This window comes from Eupeodes corollae, chromosome 3 (genome assembly GCF_945859685.1).
Source record: "Eupeodes corollae chromosome 3, idEupCoro1.1, whole genome shotgun sequence".
NCBI lineage: Eukaryota > Metazoa > Arthropoda > Insecta > Diptera > Syrphidae > Eupeodes > Eupeodes corollae.
The window spans coordinates 5,597,995-5,618,895 of NC_079149.1; the positions used below are offsets into that span (position 1 = coordinate 5,597,995).

Genomic DNA, 20,901 nt, shown 5'->3' on the forward strand with positions numbered 1-20,901 from the left:
TACTTCGGAGGAAAATAGTGATGCTGGAAATACATATTTTTTCTTCGTCGTTTTTCGTCTTAGGTTACTTAAATAATCATGAAAAAAATCTCTCTCGTCCTTTTTTTTTATTTGCGGACTTTCATTTCCATCATGAATGGGAAGTGTAGAACTCAAATAAGCCCCCCTCATCCTCCCTCAGCATACCTTCTATATTTTTTGGCCGATAGTGGTGGTACTTGTTCCATCTATGATTATCCTTATCACACAGAAAAAATCTACATTTTTATTGATGAAAATTTATTCAAACTGCTAGTTCGTGATGAATCCTTATCAGGATCAGAAACTCATACACATACATATATATGTATATCGAATATAGAAAAATAAAATTCCCAAAAAAAAGACCTTCAATGAAGTCTGATAACTTCAAAAACAGGATAAGGAAGGATCAATCTCATGAGAGGGATTTCCACAAAGGCAAAAAGGATAAGTTTTCCTTTACTTTTTGAATCAAATGAGATGAACTTCCTTCTTTGTTTTGCAAAAGGAACAAAAAAAAAATACAGTGAAGACATAAAAAGGATACAAAACTAAAATTAAAGTTTCCCAAGGATACCCTTATCCCATCATATACCTACTCGTCCTCTTCGTACTCGTGTAAGTTTTCAAAATAAAAAAAAATCTACACATTCCAAAAGCAACGTTTGCAATTTTTCTTTCGATTTTTTTTTTTTTAGTCCTTGGTCCTGGGTAATCTTTTTCTCATTGTTTCAAAGGATGTAAGCACGTCATGTGTAATCGAACATAAGATACGAAGACACTTAAAAGGATTGAATATTGGCATTGTATGGGAATAAGTATCCATCAGAGGAGTGGGGACGAAGGATGGGCTAGGACAACTGAGAAGTGAGGTGAGCTGTAGTGAAAAAAAGGATAGTTTGGTTTGTAGTGGTGCGGTATAGAGCTCACTGTACTTTATCTGAGTTTAACTACTTTTTTTATGTGGAAGGAAAAGCCATCAATCGATTAAATGAGCAACAGGGAGATTCATGGCATATCGTACAGTTATATTGCATATTGCATTGAATTTGTGGGCGATGACACGATATAGTGAAAGGGGCGGCCAGCGAGGAATGAGGATGTGTGCCATCAACTTTATATGTAGTTCGAACTACAACTATACCACTTTGCTATATTGACAAGAGTATAGAAGGTCAAACGATAAGGATGACGGATATTTGAACAAATATTCATGTCAGCACTGTAATTTCGAGGCAGATTACTTGCCGACTTATTGGAGAAATGAGCATCATATTACATAGCGTACAAATACAACATGTACCGATTTAGATTAATAACATTGAACTTTTGATGTTGTGGGGAAATTGTATGCAGGACACGTTTTGTCGCAGGAACAAATAATCATTCAAAGGTATTGATGGTTGTCTAAATGATATGAATTAGGTCAATAGTTTAAGGAGATCATTGCATTTAAAAATATCTAATATCAAGATCAAATGTATCCAAAAATTTGGAGGACTGTTGCCATAACTTTGCAATTCACATCGTTTGCAAAAAGAAAGAAAGAGAAAAGGACTAAAGATTCACTCTTGTGGAACACCAACTTTGCAAATTGTCTTGATCATTTGGTTTTGTAGTTTTGACAAATCGAATAAAGGCTTTATTTTAATGGAAATTATCGCAAGAACTATTTTAAAGAATGATTCCCGCTTTGAAAGTTAAGAACATTCAAGACACTCAAAGCTTTCTCTCGCCAAGATTTTATATCGAAAAACGGAACTCCAAGAAAATTTGGATTTTTTGTTACAGAGAAATTTATTTCAAAGAAAATTCTCAGTTCAAGACCAATATTTGAGGACATTCTTAGGAAAATTCACGATATGTGAAAATCTATCAAGAAAACTAAAACCGAAATTGCACAAGGAAAATCTTATGAATTGTGTTTTTGAAAAACCTATTTATTGTTTTTTAAAGAATTTACACGTTTCTATTTGAAGAGTATAGAACCAAGAACTGTACCTTGTGGAATACCATCATAGAGTTAAGATCTCTGTGAGAGTTTATATTATAAATTGAAATATAATGCATAACTGGGTCCCCCTGACTTTCTTCTACATACATCTTAACATCTAAATATATACAACCAAAATAAGCTCATTTAGGGCAGATTTTCTTAACTTGCAGAATGTAGATTTGATGTGTTTTTGATGTTATAGAATTTTTGCAGTTTTAAATTTTAGAGTATTGAAGTGTGATTGAACTTCGTATGAGCTAAGATTCAACTTGGTATGAGCTCATTTACTTGTCATGCGTTTAGATTGAACCTAGAAAGCTGTGATTGAACTTGATATGAGTTGAGGTTTAACTTTGCTTGTGTTTAGATTGAACCTACAATGAGCTGTGATTGAAGTTGGTATGAGTTGAGATTCAACTTTGCATAAGTTTACATTGAACCTAAAATGAGCCGTTATTGAATTTGATATGAGCTGAAATTTAACTTTGCATGAGTTAAGATTGAACCTATAATGAGCTGTGATTGAAGTTGGTATGAGTTGAGAATCAGCTTTGCATGAGTTTAGAGTGAACCTAGCTGTGATTGAAGATGGTATGAGTTGAGATTCAACTTAGCATGAGTTTAGAGTGAACCTAAAGGGTGATTTTTTTGAGGTTAGGATTTTCATGCATTAGTATTTGACAGATCACGCGGGATTTCAGACATGGTGTCAAAGAGAAAGATGCTCAGTATGCTTTGACATTTCATCATGAATAGACTTACTAACGAGCAACGCTTGCAAATCATTGAATTTCATTACCAAAATCAGTGTTCGGTTCGAAATGTGTTTCGCGCTTTACGTCCGATTTATATTCTACATAATCGACCAAGTGAGCAAACAATTAACGCGATTGTGACCAAGTTTCGCACTCAGTTTACTTTATTGGACATTAAACCAACCACACGAATGCGTACAGTGCGTACAGAAGAGAATATTGCGTCTGTTTCTGAGAGTGTTGCTGAAGACCGTGAAATGTCGATGTGTCGCCGTTCGCAGCAATTGGGTTTGTGTTATTCGACCACATGTTAGATTTTACGCAAAGATCTTGGTGTAAAACCGTATAAAATACAGCTCGTGCAAGAACTGAAGCCGAACGATCTGCCACAACGTCGAATTTTCAGTGAATGGGCCCTAGAAAAGTTGACAGAAAATCCGCTTTTTTATCGACAAATTTTGTTCAGCCATGAGGCTCATTTCTGGTTGAATGGCTACGTAAAAAAGCAAAATTGCCGCATTTGGAGTGAAGAGCAACCAGAAGCCGTTCAAGAACTGCCCATGCATCCCGAAAAATGCACTGTTTGGTGTGGTTTGTACGCTGGTGGAATCATTGGACCGTATTTTTTCAAAGATGCTGTTGGACGCAACGTTACGGTGAATAGCGATCGCTATCGTTCAATGCTAACAAACTTTTTGTTGCCAAAAATGGAAGAACTGAACTTGGTTGACATGTGGTTTCAACAAGATGGCGCTACATGCCACACAGCTCGCGATTCTATGGCCACTTTGAGAGAAAACTTCGGAGAACAATTCATTTCAAGGAATGGACCGGTAAGTTGGCCACCAAGATCATGCGATTTGACGCCTTTAGACTATTTTTTGTGGGGCTACGTCAAGTCTAAAGTCTACACAAATAAGCCAGCAACTATTCCAGCTTTGGAAGACAACATTTCCGAAGAAATTCGGGCTATTCCGGCCGAAATGCTCGAAAAAGTTACCCAAAATTGGACTTTCCGAATGGACCACCTTTGACGCAGCCGCGGTCAACATTTAAATGAAATTATCTTCAAAAAGTAAATGTCATGGACCAATCTAACGTTTCAAATAAAGAATCGATGAGATTTTGCAAATTTTATGCGTTTTTTTTTTAAAGTTCTCAAGCTCTTAAAAAATCACCTTTTACAATGAGCTGTGATTGAATTTGATATGAGTTGAGATTTAACGCTGCATGAGTTAAGATTGAACCTAGAACCACCTATGATTCAACATTGCCTGAGTTCTGGAAAAAAATCGAAAATATTTAAACAGAATATTGAAGTTGGGAAATAAACGTTTGGAAAATAACTTCAAATTTTATTGGAAAACAACTGCCTCATGAGTTTACTTACATTAATTACAAAGATTGATTGAATTTAATTTTAAAACATTTTATCTAAAAATCTGACGTGACAGATTGGTCTTTAATTCGGATTCCAGTTAAAAAAAATTTCTTGGTAAGTGTTACAGTTGCAAATTTTAGAACTCAAAGAATACGGGACTAAGAACTCATTCCTGTGGAATACCAACATTTTTAAAAGTCATTGCAGACACTTGATTCCCTTTTCTCACTTGGAAGTATATTTTTCTTCCAAATTTTTATTAGAAAGAAAAACAATGTTGTAGACTAAGAAGACGCCTGGTTTAAGTAGGTAAAAGATTGGTCAGATAAAATAAAAAGCATGGACTATTTCTTGTGGGGCTACGTCTATGCCAACAAACCAGTGCCGATTGATGAACTACGATCGAATATCGAAAGTGAAATTGCAACAGTATGGACCGATTTATGCTTGAAAAATGTTGAATATTGGATTGAATATTGATTTAGATGACTGACTTTGATAAGAACTTGTGACTTTACCCCAAATTTAGAATCAAAGAAGCTACCCGGAATGCTACTATTGTGTTAACCCAGAAATAGCTCACCGGATTCATTGACCAAACTCGAGTTTAACTTAAATCTGGAACTGAAATTACCGGACATTAATATTAAAATACGCATAGGTTGAACGTAAAAAAAAAGTTGAAAACTGAGTTCAACCCAGTGCCTCGTTCTTTTGTGATTCGAAAACCTTCATCTTCATCATCATCAACGTTATTAATTTTTCTCATTAAATTTTCTATGGGTTAACACAAAGAAAAAAGCGACACTAATGACACCGAGCATGATGATGATGATGATGATTTTGGTGCGCTCATTCATGGCTCTTTGGCTGATTCTGATGCACATTAGACAAAAAAAAAAACACCACCTCCACCACATCACAATAAAGGATAGAAAAAGAAAAACACCCCTCAGGTGTTTTTAATTTAACACCAAGTGTAAACCACCCTAATGCCCTAAAAACTAAGCGCTAAAAAAAAGAGGAGTAACTTTAGATGAAAATACTTTCACAGCATCACAAGAAGAAGAAAAACTAAACTAGGTATATGCGTTGTAGGTACCTTGTACCTAAAAGGTACTATCGTTACTAGACGGAACTTTTTCTTGTTCTTCTATCAACCTTGTTGCGCAACAGAGTTGCACTTTTTATCCTTTGAATTGTCCTTACTTTGGCCTCAATTCGAGAAAATCCCTTTTTTCCACTTTCGTTTTCTTCTTCTTTCCCTTGGCTGGATGCTGTTTTGTTGTGATATTGCTTGTGTCTTTTAAGTTAGTTTCTTGTTCTTGTCCTTTTTTGCTCATTTTCTTGTGCATAGTTTAAGTTGGAGTAGAAGACTTTTGCGAAAAATTCTTTGAACGCTTAGCAGTGCATGTAGTTTTCTAGAACCAAGAAGAACTTTTTTCGCCGTCTCCCTTTCTTTTTTTCTTTTTCTCTGTCTTTTTTTCTGTATGTCATGCTTTTCTTATACAGGGCCAAGATCTCATTATCCTTTCGAGGGTAATTCCTTTCTCATCGTTATCATAGTCGTCGTAGCCATCGCCGTCGTCGTAGTTTTCAAACATCTCCCTAAGGGTGAGAGAGCTTAAACTGATGACGAAGACTGCGGGCTTGAAGAAGAGGTGTGTTTGTGCATAGTTTGTCTGTTGTCTAGTACTGGATATAGGTATACCCACGAAGATATGCAATGCATTTTTATTGTTCTGCTGCTTTATCTCTCAAGAGATAACATTCAAGACCGGAAACTGGGTATGAAATTGCCACAATTACCATGAAAAATATTGGAAACAAAGAAAATTTTGATAGATACATATATATTGAATAAAAGTATACATGTACACAAAATTATACAGGGTGTTGTTTTCCACGAAGAAAAATATTTAAAAATTCAACGAAATAGTCAATGTTGTTCAAAACTTTTTGATTTTGCGATTTTGATGATTGGTTTTACGAAAGCAGACATGCTGAAAAATTATAATTGATAAATCTTAAATTGGGAGAAGGGTTTTTTGGAAAAATGTTTAGTTTATGTGGAAAATACCATTTCCTGTAAAATCATACATTTCTAATAAAAATAATTTTATTTTTATTTTTACCGAAAGTCGTTAATTTAAAGAAAACATATGAAGGAATTGAGAAATCAATAATTCTATGAAAGAAACATCGATTCTTAGAATACTGAATTTCTGAAAAAATAGAAGTTTTTAAAAAACGTTGAACTCATAAAGTTTAAAATTACAATGGTCAACAGAATTGAGTTTTTTTTTCTACCACACCAACCAAACAATACTTTTTCAAAGGATTCTGTTGTTGTGAACTTGAATTTCGTCTTATAGATTATTTCTTTACAAAAACCCTTTTTCAAAAATTCTAGCAAAATTACATGTAAAAAAGGCAAAGATAAAATGGAATATACATAGTTCTCAACAACAAATTCTAAGAAGTTTTTGAGTATTCTCTAAAAGGTTAATGTGAGGCTCATGAGAATTTTCAAAAAAATGAAAAGACAGATACTGAAAAAAATTGCAAAGACAGATACTGAAAAAAATTGAATGAAATATTGAAGGTAAGGGATTACTTATATGAATAGTCGACATTAAAACTACTTCATTAACGCCCTCCCCTAAAAAAACGTAATATACGACTTCGAATTTTAAAACGTTGTATCTTAAAAACCCTTCGTGATAGATTGATTTTAAAGTTGGATTGGAAATGAGGCCCTTATAAAGCTTAGAAAAAGTAAAATTTGATCGAAAGTGAAAAACAAAATTGGTCAAAATTGGTCAATGTTACTAATTTCTTAGAATTCAATACCTACAATCAATTAAAAAAAAAAACTATTTTTTTTAATGTAATTTCCTTAACAAACTTTATTAAAAAAATCGATTTACTTTTACTTATTTTGAATAACGCTATTTTTAAAAGATTTTGAAAATAAGAAAAATACTCTTTTTAAAAAAAATATTAATTATAAATATTTAAAAAATCAAAAACGATATTTATACAAAATAATTCTAGGATATATTTTAAATTTAAAAATAATACGCTTTGAAGAAATATTAAAAACAATATTTTATATGACAAGGAAATTTGAAGTTAATAACTTTCTTTGTTTTCATATTTTTATCAGTTTTTGCAGGTTTTGTGTTAAAAAAAAAATGTTATAAAACGTCATTTGAATTTTTCTTAAAAGTTAACTTAAAAATATTAAGAACATTATGCGTATGATAAAATAAGTTTGATTTCAATATTTGTTTTGTTTTCGAATTTTTTAAGACGAAAACGACTTTTTATCAATTCTAGCAGCATTTTTTTAAAGTTCTATTTGTTATTAAATATAGCTTCACCGTACGTTAACAAAAACATTAAGCATACAATGAAATATTTTTGAAGTTAATTCTTTCACCTATTCCTAAAATATTCGAATCGAACATCGGTTCTTGAAAAATTTGCCTGATATTTGTAGTAGATTAAAAAAAATGACTTGCATTTCTTTGTTAAATATAAATAAATGTTAAAAACAATATTTGTTATAAGATACAATTGTTTTGAAAGCAATATCTTTAATCTTTCTCAAAGTGCTATTTTTAGGTTTTGAATTCTTCTAAAACAAACCGTTGCCTTCATTTTTTCTCAAAATTATACCTGATTTCAAAAACGTCATTCTTCGTTGAAAAAAAAATAATTTGTATTTACCTAAAAGTAAAAAAAAGTGCACAAAAGTCCTTTCAACATCTTTCCTAAACTAGATTTAAAGCAATCAAGTTGCTTGCATTTTCCAGCTTCTTTGTGAACGTCTCAAGCTCTAAAACGAAAGACTTACTCAGGACAGTCTTTTTTTAACAGTTCAAAAGATCTCAATCCTATTAACGTTATCAGTCTTTTAAGTTTCGTCAGGGGTTAAACCTGGTTTCCTTAAGCTTAGAAGAAAGCCTCAAGATTTATGTGGTATCTAAATGGCCCATTAAACTGCCCTAAGTGTGCACTTTAATATAATCTAACCTGCATTTTTCGATGTTATTACCTGTTAGACAGAACTTATTTGAAACAAAAAGTTCGATTGAAGGTTTTCGAAGCTGTAGTAAAAAACGCATTGTATAATCTTATTCAAAATAACATTTCAGTTTACCAACACGGTGTCTTAACCTTAGAACCCTACCCATACTTGGAGTGGACATTTCCTACCCTGGGTGCAACTGCACCCTGTATTTTATTCCAATGTATTTTTTAAATAAATGTCTTTTTACATTTTTAATATTTATTTTATTTCCTTATAATAATATTTAAATAGAATATCCGAAAACTTTTATTAGAATTTTCTATTCAAAACATTTAGTACACATTTTAATTTGAGGGCCTCCACAAATATTATCAATCAGGTACAGGGTGATGCAGCACCCTGGGTAGGGTTTAAGGGTTACAAGGTAGATCCACTACTACAAACTTATGAATATTTTCAAATATTTGTCTTTCACAGATGGAAATGCGTTCTCAAGTCGACAGTATTAACACTGATTTTTCAAAGGCTTTCGACCGCGTTTAACATAGTGTTCACTTTAAAAAAATTAGAGATATGTGGATTTCACTCTCACTCCTAACGTGGATAAAGAGCTATTTAGTAGGTACCAAATAGGTGTAAAAAATTGATAAATAACTCCTTTTCTAAGGAAATTATAAATTTTTCTGGTGTTCCTCAAGGTAGTCACCTTGGACCACTTCTGTTTACCATTTTTATTAATGTCTTAAATGTCTTCTATTTGCTGACGATTTGAAAATATTCAATTCTATAAATTCTCTTAACGATGCAAAAATAAAGTTCAAATTGATTTAAATAATTTAATAAAATGGTGTAATATCAATTTACTTTATATTAACAATAAGAAATGTAGCGTTGTGACATTTTTTAGAAATAACAGTCCATTATATCATAATTATAAATTTGAAAACGACATTTTACAAAGACTTGATAGCCATAAGGATCTAGGGGTAATTTTCGATTCCAAACTGAATTTCTCAAATCACAAAGAGCATGCGATCTCAAAAGCAAACTCTATGCTAGGGTTTGTTTTTCGAAATTCAAAAGATTTTGAAAGCTCTTTAATCTAGTCTCGTCCGATCGCATTTAGAATATTGTAATGTTATATGGGGTCCCTATACCGCGTCTAGCATTCGTCGTATAAATAAATAAATTGGGTGGCGCAACAGTCCGTTTGTGAACTAGTGCCTAGTGACTGACAACTCACAACCATTCCTCTGTGCAAGTATTGTTGCCAGGGATGGAAGGGACCTACAGTTTTAAGCCGAATCCGAACGGCCAATTTGAGAAAGCACTTTTCATGACAAGAATTACTCTTGGAGAATTTGTCAATTCCTCGCAAGATGCAGTACCCGTGAAAAAAACTTAAGATGGCATAGGCAGGGATCGAACCCAAGACCTCTGGCATGACAGTCCAACGCACTACCATTCGTCGTATAGAAAATGTTCAAAAAAGGTTTACAAAGTTTGTCTTACGAAAAATATTTGGTTATTCAAATGTTGCATCTTATGAGACAAGGTGTATTTTATTTTGATCTAAAACCTCTTGCTCAAAGAAGAAAATTAAACTCAATACTTTTTGCTTTTGCTTTCCACTTTTTTTTATTTATGCGCCTTCTAGAAACTTGCGCCCTCGTAATCGTGATTTTTCAAAATGCTCCTTACCACAGTACTAGCTGTGCTAATTAAAATCCTAACACAAGAGCTTGTATGGATTTTAATAAATATTATTTTGCAATTGATTTTAATATTAATAGAAATGTTTTGAAGCATAAATAAGTAAATTTGTTATAATGCTATAAGTAAATTATGTATTTTAATAGAGTGTGTAACTTTTAAGACGAATAAATAAATAAATAAAGGTGCTTTTAAGAAAAGAATTTTAAAATATACATTTGGGAGTGTCTATATTCCTTGAACTACAAATCACAACAGAGTCCTTTAAACTGAAGTATTTTACAGAAATTAACCCTTCAAGAATAAAGTGGGAACTGAAATAAGTTTTTTGTTGTGACGGTAAGTGTTCTACTAAAAATGTTTTTTAAGGCTGTAATTTGTATGCATTTACTTCACTGAAAACTAATAAACTGTTTTTTCGATAACATATTTATATAATTATTCTTTAAGTCAAATAATTATATTTGTTTCGCTATATTATTGAAAAAAAAACTCAGAATACGCCAATTGACATCATCATAATAATTTTAACATCAATTCCTAGAAAAAACCTATTTACATATTTCCATCGTTTTTCGAGGTCTTTTTTCTATTTTGATGTTGTTGCGTTTTTGAACTATATAACGAGTTGGTAAAAGTAGTACTCGTACCTAGTTCTACATAAGCTTATTTCAAAACTCACTTTCCGTTCTAAATAAGTTTGTTTTTCTTTCATTTTTTACAAAAATTATAAGCATCGAAATCGAGAAGGTGGAAGCAGAACTATGCCTTCCGCATGCATATTTTACCGTCTAAAAGCAATCCAAAACAAAATCAACAACATCGCAGGAAAAATAAGAAGAAAAGAAAAACAAATATAGAAAAACTAGTCCTTCTTTGAGACAACTTTTACTACTCCGATGCACTTTCAAGACTTAAATTAAAAAACAAAAAAAAAGGAGAGAAATATTTTAATTCTTCAAAGGACTTTTTATAGAAAAGAATTAAAAATGAAGTCTGATTTGAGAAAAAGAAAAATACCTTCAAAAGAAATAATTTACAATCGTTATTTCTTTTGAAAACTACCTTAAATTTCTGAAACGTATTGAAATGAGAACTATAAAGGATGTTTTAATAAGAAATTTTAACAAACAAAAAAATATTAAGAATTTGAGGACAATAGTAAGGACCCCAGAATCCTTTTCGTCTCTCACACAAATTATTTACTACATCAGAACTTGGAAAAGTGACAAGAAGACCACTTTTGAGTAGCTTAAATACACCCTTTTAGTACCACCCTAAAAATAATATTGTCTTCTCTTTAATTTACTTAAAATATTATATGACAAACAAAACTTACCGTTTCTGTTGATTTGATCTAAAAATAAAAGAGAAAAGAAAAGTTTATGTTAATAAAAACGTAAAATATTAATATCATTTCATTCATTAAAAAAAATAAAGATGGAGTTTACGAGTAAAATTTTATTAATGATATATAAACACACTAAAATTCTTAAGACAAACAAACAAAAACTAATTTTTTATGATAGGGTAGGGTATGCAGGGGTTTTCCAAGAATTTATTACTTTTTTGAATTAAGAACATTTTGCATTGGTATACAAATACATATGTTGATATATAATGCCGCTTTTGGGTTTTCGAAAATATATACAGAAAAATGTAAGACAAGAATTTACTTTGAGTGTGGGCTGAGGTTTACTCATTTCCATTTGTTTACTTTGTTGAATTTTAATCTCGTCACTATACCTGATATACAATTTCAGGTGAATACAGTAAAGTCTCTCAGACTTGTCGTATTTATAGTTAGAATTTAAGAGTTCTTAAAAGATAGTTTTTGTGTTGTTTTTCTGTCACAAGTGTTGGATGTGATTTGAGAAGTTATCACTAAAGCCTAACCCCCCTCCCCCACACTCTCTTCAAATTAAGATCCAGAATGTTTTCATTGTTACAGATGTGACAATTAAGGTTTAAATTGTTCGAATTACTTACACAACATAAATATATTAAAATAGATATAACAAAATAAAATTAGTAATTTTTTTTCTTCACTTTCTTAAACTTAAGGCTTTGTTTTAGTTGTGTCATTTAAGTAACAGTTTAAAATGATACATTTAACGCATAAAGAAAATCAATTTTCATAGTTATGCTGGTATTCAAAATTTAATTCGACAATAACTTCTTTTAAGTTGTCTGTCAGGTTCAAAAAAATGCATTTACTTTAATACAGCACAGCTAAGTAAGTTAACTTAATTATTTTATTATAAGACTGATATTTAAGAGATTTGTTTAAGTAGTTGTATAGATTTTGATAATTAAAGCCATTTAAGAAATTGAGGAATGTTGATCGTTCTAGCATTTCGTTCCCTACATATTTTTTGCGGTATCCTTTAAAAATGGAACAAACACCAACGAAGTGATACGTATTTTCTGTAGCATCCATATTGCATATAGTGCATATGCCTACAGTATCGTTACGAAAAGATCTTAAGTTAAGAAGACCACATCTTGCTTTGATGATAAGGTTTATCATGTCACGGGAGTTGTTGTCTTCAAAGTAGTTTGGGACTTCAGAATAAAGAAGGTTGCAATATTCGTCATGGTATTGTGACTGGAGACTAAACCTACATTTTTTCCGAAAGCTTTGTTAGCAGTATTTTATGCATGCGATTCCATTCTGAGCATGGAGTTTCGAAACTGAAATGGCCTGACCATTTCTGGGCCCAATAAAAATTATTCTGAATCATATTTTTTGATAGAATTCACGGAAGACGATTACGTGGCATAGACGTTACTTTCCTTATGTAAGCTAGGTGAACTTTTAATTTTGTTAGGAATGCCTTTGGTAGGCCGGTTTCAATATGAATCGCGTAGTTCGGAGTATTGTCTGGCAATCCAAAGCATCTCTTTACGAAGAAACGTTGCATTATTGATTTTGTGGCTGCATCATGTACTTTATATTTAGCAGAATGGGCAACGTATTTATTTCGCACAAATTTAGACCATGTCGAGTTTATGGAGTTTTTTGATGCAGCGAGAAGTTTTGATAAGTGTTCAGACCATGACTTGTTATAAGTTTGTGAAGATAACACCGAGATATTTATAATGGTTTGATTCTCTTATCTCCCCACCATTAAATACAATTTTTCAGCTGCCGCCCTTCCTAAAAATTACAATTTCCGACTTATTAAGGTTGACATCTAAGTTTCACTTATTGCAGTATCTGCTGAAGCTGTCGATAATCGTTTGCAGGATATTAGGTCTATCAGAGAGGAGAACTATGTCATTCGCGTATAACAGAACGTTTATTTCAAAATTGTTCACGATGAGACCATTTGGGAGTTCGCAGTGAAGGTCCTCAAGAAATAAGATGAACAATAAGGCACATCCTTTCATTTGCATTGGAGAATTTCTTGTGATGTCTGCAGATGCCTTAAGAGTAAGCAATAATAGCATAATGGTCCGAGTATGTTTTACATCCAAAAGAAAAATCACTTATGATTCCAACTAAGTTGTAAGATGGACAGCAGTATTCTATTACAGATGATCCTCTGCTTGACACAAAAGTAAACTCTCCATTTTTGTCACCAAAGCTTCTGCCATTAAGAATAAACGCTCCAATATCTTCTAAGAACTGAAGAAATGTGTTGCAGTTTCTATCGGTTGTGGAATCTTTTGTATATCTTGAATCAGTAATTGGCTGCTGTGCCCGTTTTGACATTGAGATCAACTAATAATATGAAGTTTTAAGCTCATCAAAAAATGTGTTAACCTATTAAAGTCATTAATCCAATGGTTGCAGTTTAGGTAGCAAGGCACGAAGTTGACAGTAGTTCCGAGAAAAGTTCCGCGCAGAATTATAGTTCCATATAAATTTACGAACTGTAGTTGATGCATATATACTCTTACTGAATTCAAACAAAAGTCCTCCACTGGCTTTACCAAAGTTTTGATTTTTTGTTGCAGGAATCCACTGTACAGAACGATAAAAATATGTAGTTGCAATTTGACACAATTGATTTCTTGTTCTTAAATAAAACCTATTCAAAAGTAATTTAATTGAGAAATTACTGTCACGGAAGTAAAAACAACCATAAAACAATTGAAAAGGAAAAACCTAAGAAAACCCGTTCAGACACAATAGTCACATTGAGAAAATTTCAAAGAAATTGTTAAAATATATGTTTGAAAACAGACAATAATAATAAAAGATACTTAAAGAAGACAAATAATTGCTACGTTAATAACACAAATTACTTTTTTATCAAATTGGAGCAGCTTTACCTTTCAGTATGGATAAAGTTATTGCTCAAACTAAGCTTTTATAAATCAAGAAAAAAAATATTTGTTACTTTTATGACATAAATTGAATGAAACAATGAATTTTTGTCGTTTTAATGTTTTAAGAAAAAAAAAGAATTGTTTTCCTTTTTTAAAATTTATAAATTTACAAAAATATAAAGAAAAAAAAACATATGTCACGTTGATGACAAAAACTACTTATTCATCAAATGGGCGTAACATAAGAAGAATTGTTAGTTTATCAACTCTTTAATTTGTTGCTTTAATGCAATATAATATCTTTTCATTAAATTTACGGAGCAACCATTTACATTTTGCAAAAATGATAGCTAACACTTAGCTTTTAGAAATAAAGAAGACCAATATTTGTTACTTTAAAGACATTAACTGCAACCGAACACATTCAAAACTCAATTAAAGTTTGCTTGTTATCAGCACAACAATTTTCTTTACTTTTTCATTAAAAAAATGATACTTTTTAAGGTTTCAATAAGACAAATATGTATTTGTAACGTTAATAACACAAATTACTTTTATATCAAATGGGCGTAACTTCAATTTCCAGTTTGCAAATTATTGCTCATACAAAGCTTTTAGAAATCAATAACAAAATATTTGTTACTTTTATGACAATAACTGCTACAGTATAGATTTTAAACTCAAAGAATTTCGCAAACTGTATTATTTTTTAAGATATAAAGAAGAAAGAGCATTTGTTACTTATTGACACAAACTACTTTTGTATCAAATTTAAGTTTGGAAAAATTGTTACCTTACCAACTCAATTCCGAAAACAATTTGAAACGCAGCGGAACAACTTCTATCCAATAATTTTCGAATACAAAATTCCTTTAATTATAAATTGAATATCACAAGCAAATTTTGTTTCGAAATATCACAAGAATAAGAAAGATATTGTGTTACCGTAGTGACACTTACTGCATTTTTCATCATTTTGTAGATAAATAACTCTGTTTTGTACACCATTTTTTGGTAAGAAATATAAACTCTTAAAAAAATTAGTTTAAAAAAAAATTAAGAAATGTTAAAAATTCTCACTTCCCAAGCATCTCAAAGAAGCAGTCATTTTTCGTTAGAGAGAATTTACTGTAAAAACAAGAAATCTAATGAACCGTGAACGTGAAGTTAAACCCAATGTGGCGATGACAATTTTAAAGACCGACCGACAGCAATGGTGATGGTTTCTTTAGCGGTTAAGTTAACTTTGACTTTGTGGGCGCTTTAAGAAGAAAAACCAAATCGAAGAAAAAGAGTTGGCGTGCCCTAGAAAGCAGATCCGGTCCGCGGGATGTTGGTGGAAATTCGATAAGCTAGAAAAGACAATCTCAAAGTCGCAGAGAACCACAAACAAAGTCAAAAGACAAAAAAAAAGATATTACTATGATTTCGTTTGCAATTAAATTTTGTTATTTTTACAAAGAGATATCAATTTTCACAAAATACACCCACAATATCTACCATAAGGTCACCTAACCAACAGCGGTGGATAGCAGCAGATGGTCAAAGGGTTATTTCCTCAATTTATAATCAAAATACTACCCTATCACTTTAGTTTAAAAACAATAACAACAAAACACAAACAAAATTCAAAATAAAAACAAAACACAACTGAAAATGAAAATAAAACTTTTTTTTGAAAAAAAAATAGCAACAATTTTAAAATTGGATTATTTTTTAATTGAAATTGAAATTGTCGGCCAACATCACACAATGCCTGGATTTTGTCTCTTTGGCCTTAAACTATGGACGACAATTAAATATTGTGAATGATTTCGACGGCGGGCACTGTAAGAGAGGGTAGAGCTGCTTTTATATAGCTGGGGCGGACCAGACGATGTTATTTTGTTTGTGTTGTTGTTCAAAATACAAACCTACATATTCGAATAGCTCTTGCATTTCGGAGGGAGAGAAAATGTTATATTTGTATTTTTATTTTTCTAAAAATAAAATTCATTTGTTCACATTTGAAGGGGTTAAACACTTAAGTGGAACGCCAGGCGAATTGAAGTGGTTTGCAGAGATTGTTAATGTTTTTTTTGTTTTTTTTTTGTATTTATTTATTTCAAGTTTATTATTTATAGTTGAAAATATCTATACATAGACACATAGACGAAAGACAGATTTTGGTTTGGACATTTTTTAAACTATGTTTTTTTTATTATTTTATTTTGACTTTAATCTAAAGTGTACCACAGTTGTTGTGGTACTTTCAATTAAGAGTTTAGGAATTAGAACAAAAGGGGTTATACAATTTAATTTGGCACTTGAAACAATACACAAACAAAATCAAAACAAAAAAGAAAGACTTACATTTTATTTAAATTGCTTTGGGAGAATTTGTATCTGTCAACACTTGGTTAAAAATTAAGTTTATATACATTGTTGATAAGTAGTTTGGTAACCCTTGGAATGGGGGAGGGGGGGCGAGGCTATCGTGGGTAAGGTTGTGTTCGGTATTTTTAATGTCTTTGAAAATTGATAGCGTGAAAGAAAGCCATGATACCTCGTATTAAGTTTCCAAGGGACGTGAGCTAGAATTGTGAGGTAGAATTGAAACTTGAAATGAACAGTGCAAAAGTTAAGGACGTTTTTTTTTTAACTACATGATTAGTTTCTAAAGTTGTTTGACACTAAAGAATGTTAAACTGTGTTCACATTTTTGTCCAGTAAGGTAGAAAAATCAACAATTTTGGAAATTTACTTTGCAATAAAAATAATCTTTTCAGGAAATTTTGAGAGCACTTCGTCTATTTTACAGTATTTTAGTGATAGTATTAGAGCATCATCATTAAATTCATCTAAATTAACAGTTTGGTATGGTTTACCTGCTGGCTGCATTATCGATCATAAGATTTTTTTAGAAATGAGAAAAGACCTGTAGTATGGCTTTAATGGCGTGCACTGTCCACTCATGCTGACCAATTTTTCCCTTCCAAAAATTATAAATCAGCTTAAAATCGATGACATTTGTGACAGCCTTGTTTTCAGAAGTGTTTGTATTAAATAACCTCTTCGTTCGCACTACTCTCCAACAAGGTCTCATCCAACAAAATTCTCCGTCTCGGCCCCTTAGCTAGACCGTAGATCACATTAGGATTTTATTTCTCTAAACGCTCAAGGTGCTTTCATCAGCTTTTGTCATAGTCCATGCTTCTGCACTGTATAGCACGACGAAGATGATTAGGATCTTTTATAGCGAAACTGTGGTTGCTCGAGAGAATTGCCTTTTTAGCTCATTTGATATCAGTGCTGGTGGTGTTTTTTGCATTCATAGCAGAGCCCATTGAGTCAAACAGAGCCGATCCTCGTGAATTTGAGCTCCATGAAATTTAGAAAGACAATTTATTTTTTTTTCATAATAAAAAATATTTTGGGCAAAAAGTAAAACAGTGGTAGGAGCAATTGTTTTGGCAAATTTGACTGATTTTTTTTTTATTTGTGGGAAATGACCCACAATGTTGGACAGAATTGAAAGTAGAGGATAGTCTTGATGCCTTTTAAGAAGCTTTCTCTTTGGTGTTGTTCCTGCAGGTGATCCGGAGGCAGAAATAGTGGGAGTTACAGGAGATCCAAGTCAAGTTACACTTCGGGGTCGTCCACGGAGTTTTAGTGCTTCTTTTTCAGCTTTTCATAAATGCTCGGCTATTTCAAGTTTGAAATCCAACAAAGGTAGGTACATTTATGTTGACGACGCCATAGAATCCATGCATTTCCTATGCATAAATCCATCATGTGAAAAAATACTAGCGGATACCACTTCTTCGATCGTAAGTGTATACCATCTAGGTTCACCATCGATTCAAGCAGGTCCACTCCAAAAAAATGTACTTTTTATAAAAATCAACAGCTTGCGGAGCAGGAAGAATTTGATATGCTTTATTTTTTCGCGAATAACGACGTTTTTTCTGTTACTGGATTCGGTCACACATGTGGTGACAACAAATTAACCATTTTGTTATCGATCCAGGACACCAAAATTAGCTGAACTTCATCAAAATTGCCACTATTTCGATCATATTTCTACGTCTTTCGTGCATGAATTTATTTTTCGGGAATCTCAGTTTCGGTGAGCGGTTGAGCCTTGCGGCCCACAATGGAAAAATACCATTTTTAAATAACTACAATTGTTAATTTGGGACTATTATTTATTAAAAAACAAAAACGTATTGGTCTGGTGTCCAGAAAACAAGTCAATATCCTGGCTTAATCCAGAAATTTACTCAGAACTTGGTTCTTATAGCTCCAATTATGTGGCTTGGCTGGATTGTACTGCTCCTGCTCATGGCGACATTTTGTTGGCATGATTTGTTCATCAACTTTTCTTTTGGGATCAATGGCAACTTTTCTCGTATTTTTTTCAAAAGTGGCCTTATCCTAAATCATTTGTCTTGACCTTTTTGCCCAAGTGGAATGAAATTATTATTGTCGTTGAAATATTTGAAGATTTAAATTTGTTTTCAAATCTATTGCGGTTGTCCTACAGTTTTATTCCAGTAATGCCTTGACGATGGAAGTCGATAACAGGACACACCATTCCGATTTAATTCCTCTATTTCATCGTTTGTGATGCTGACCGTATTGTTTATATTATTCTTGAATGCTTTTTTATTTGATTCGTCAGTTATTTGGTTCACTATCTCATCAGTAAACAGGAATTGAAAAAAAACCAATGGAGTGTTTAGGACCCTTATTGATTTTGGTAGCTCCGCCGATCCCGAAAATATAAAGTTTTTCTTGAGGCACGCAGGAATATTGGTCTCTCTCCATGAAATTTCTGTGATCAATCCACAACAAGTGGTTTGTAATGCACATACCTAGGACTGATAGCTGTTCAGTCTCCTCGATGCTAGTACCACTCATGATAGTGGCATTGGGGGAGGGTAACGCTTTTGTGACAGTAGACAGCATTGAGATTTCGAAGCATTAAATTCTACATAGTTTTTGATCCTCCATTGTCCAATGCTGACAAGACCAGAATTTATTGAGCTTATCATACGCTGCCGTTGAAGTTATACAGCCGAAAGACAAGGATGAGAGTCTCAAAACGAATATGAAAAGCTGAGGGTACTGTCATCATTGAAACAATTTAGTGGGTTAGAAGTTTAAGAAGAAAGAGTGTCGTAGAGAAAACGGAGCCCTGGGGCACACCAGCGTTTATTTTGTTTATATCAGATTTGAACCCGTCCAATACTACTTTAATTAAACGGTCCGAAAGTTATTTTCAAACTCAACGAAGAAGGGATTTATCAATACCAAATACCCGCATTTTCGATAAGAGGGCTTGATGCCAAACTCTATCAAATGCCTTTGAAATATCAAGTGCAATAATCTTACTTTCTCCAAAACAATGTAAAGATTTGTTCCACTCTTCGGTGAGATAAACCATATTGACGGTCATTTCGTTCTTTAAGAAATTTCTTAAGCTGAAAATTGATCAACGTTGGAAAGAAGGGACGTAAGTGCAATTGGACGATAGTTGGTGAGAAGAATACGCCTTATTTAGGGACAGGGTGTACAAATGCAGTTTTCTAACTACTCGGAACGAGTCCAGAAGAATAGGATAGATGGTAAAGTTTACGCAGTGGTTTTGCCAGCGTTGAAGAACACTTCTTCAGAACAATAGCGGGGATACTTACTTTAGACAAATGTTATTAATATTCAAAAATATTCAAAACTCAAATTTTCCTTTTTCAACCACAATTTCAATTTAAGTCTATTATTTGGAAGCAGGTAGATGAAATTATTCTTATTGATTGTCAGATATACCCAAAAAGGGGTAAGTAGGCTTTTCAATCATTTCTCGAAAAAAATTGGTTAAGAGAGGATTAAAATGTTAAAAGATATAAATGGCTTTGTATGCGGTATAGGGTTAACTACCTTAAAGTTACGGCTGCCGATAGTGACGTTTTGACTGAGACGTCGGTATTTTATGTCCTGTTTTGATGACACAACCGCTCACAAAAGGTTGAGTTGTTTCCAACCTTTCCAGAAATGGCAAAAATGAAAATGGCCCTATACAGTTCGTCTCTGTAGATATTATCATTTCCGGCATTGAATGTAGGTGTCGATTTGATGTTCTTGGGATGTTTCCAGAAAAAAAATTTGTATGCGATGTTTAAGAACTGATTCCTCTTAAGTTGATGCAATTAAGAGGATCTGCTTTTTTTAGTATCAAACAAACAATACTAAGGTTCTATTCATTAAACATGTCTTATAGCGACCTATTCTACAGATAAGTTGATGCATGGTCATTACCAAATTATCTCTAGCGGGTTTGAAAATATCGGCATAAAAGCTATCTGTTGTTAGACTTCAGATGCATTGGCAGCCAATATTGAAGCCATGATTATACCCAGATTATAACTATACAATGTAATTCCAATAATATTTGTGCCTCTCATTAAAAGTTCTAAAGGTCTTTAAAAACAGACGATATTTTCAGAAATGCTTATTTCCGAAGGAAGCAGTTAACAAAAAAAAGTTCAGTAAAAGTATCGTTTAAAAGTCTTTAAAAAATTTAAAATACTCTTAAAATTTAAAATACTCTTTTAAAATTTAAAATACTCTTCTAAATTTAAAATACTCTTTTTAAATTTAAAATACTCTTTTAAAATTTAAAATACTCATTTAAAATTTAAAATACTCTTTTAAAAGACCTAAAGAAAGTTTTTAAAAA

At 32.3% G+C, this 20,901-nt stretch overlaps 1 protein-coding gene across 2 annotated transcripts in view; it reads right to left on the bottom strand.

The window, feature by feature from the left end:
• LOC129952821 (syndecan) overlaps window positions 1–20,901 on the bottom strand; it is a 491,656-nt gene that overhangs the window by 236,819 nt on the left and 233,936 nt on the right. For both annotated transcript variants that reach the window (XM_056065674.1, XM_056065673.1), the window contains exon 2: window positions 11,245–11,262. In XM_056065674.1, coding sequence (XP_055921649.1) covers window positions 11,245–11,262 — 18 coding nt within the window. The remainder of the gene's footprint in view (window positions 1–11,244; window positions 11,263–20,901) is intronic.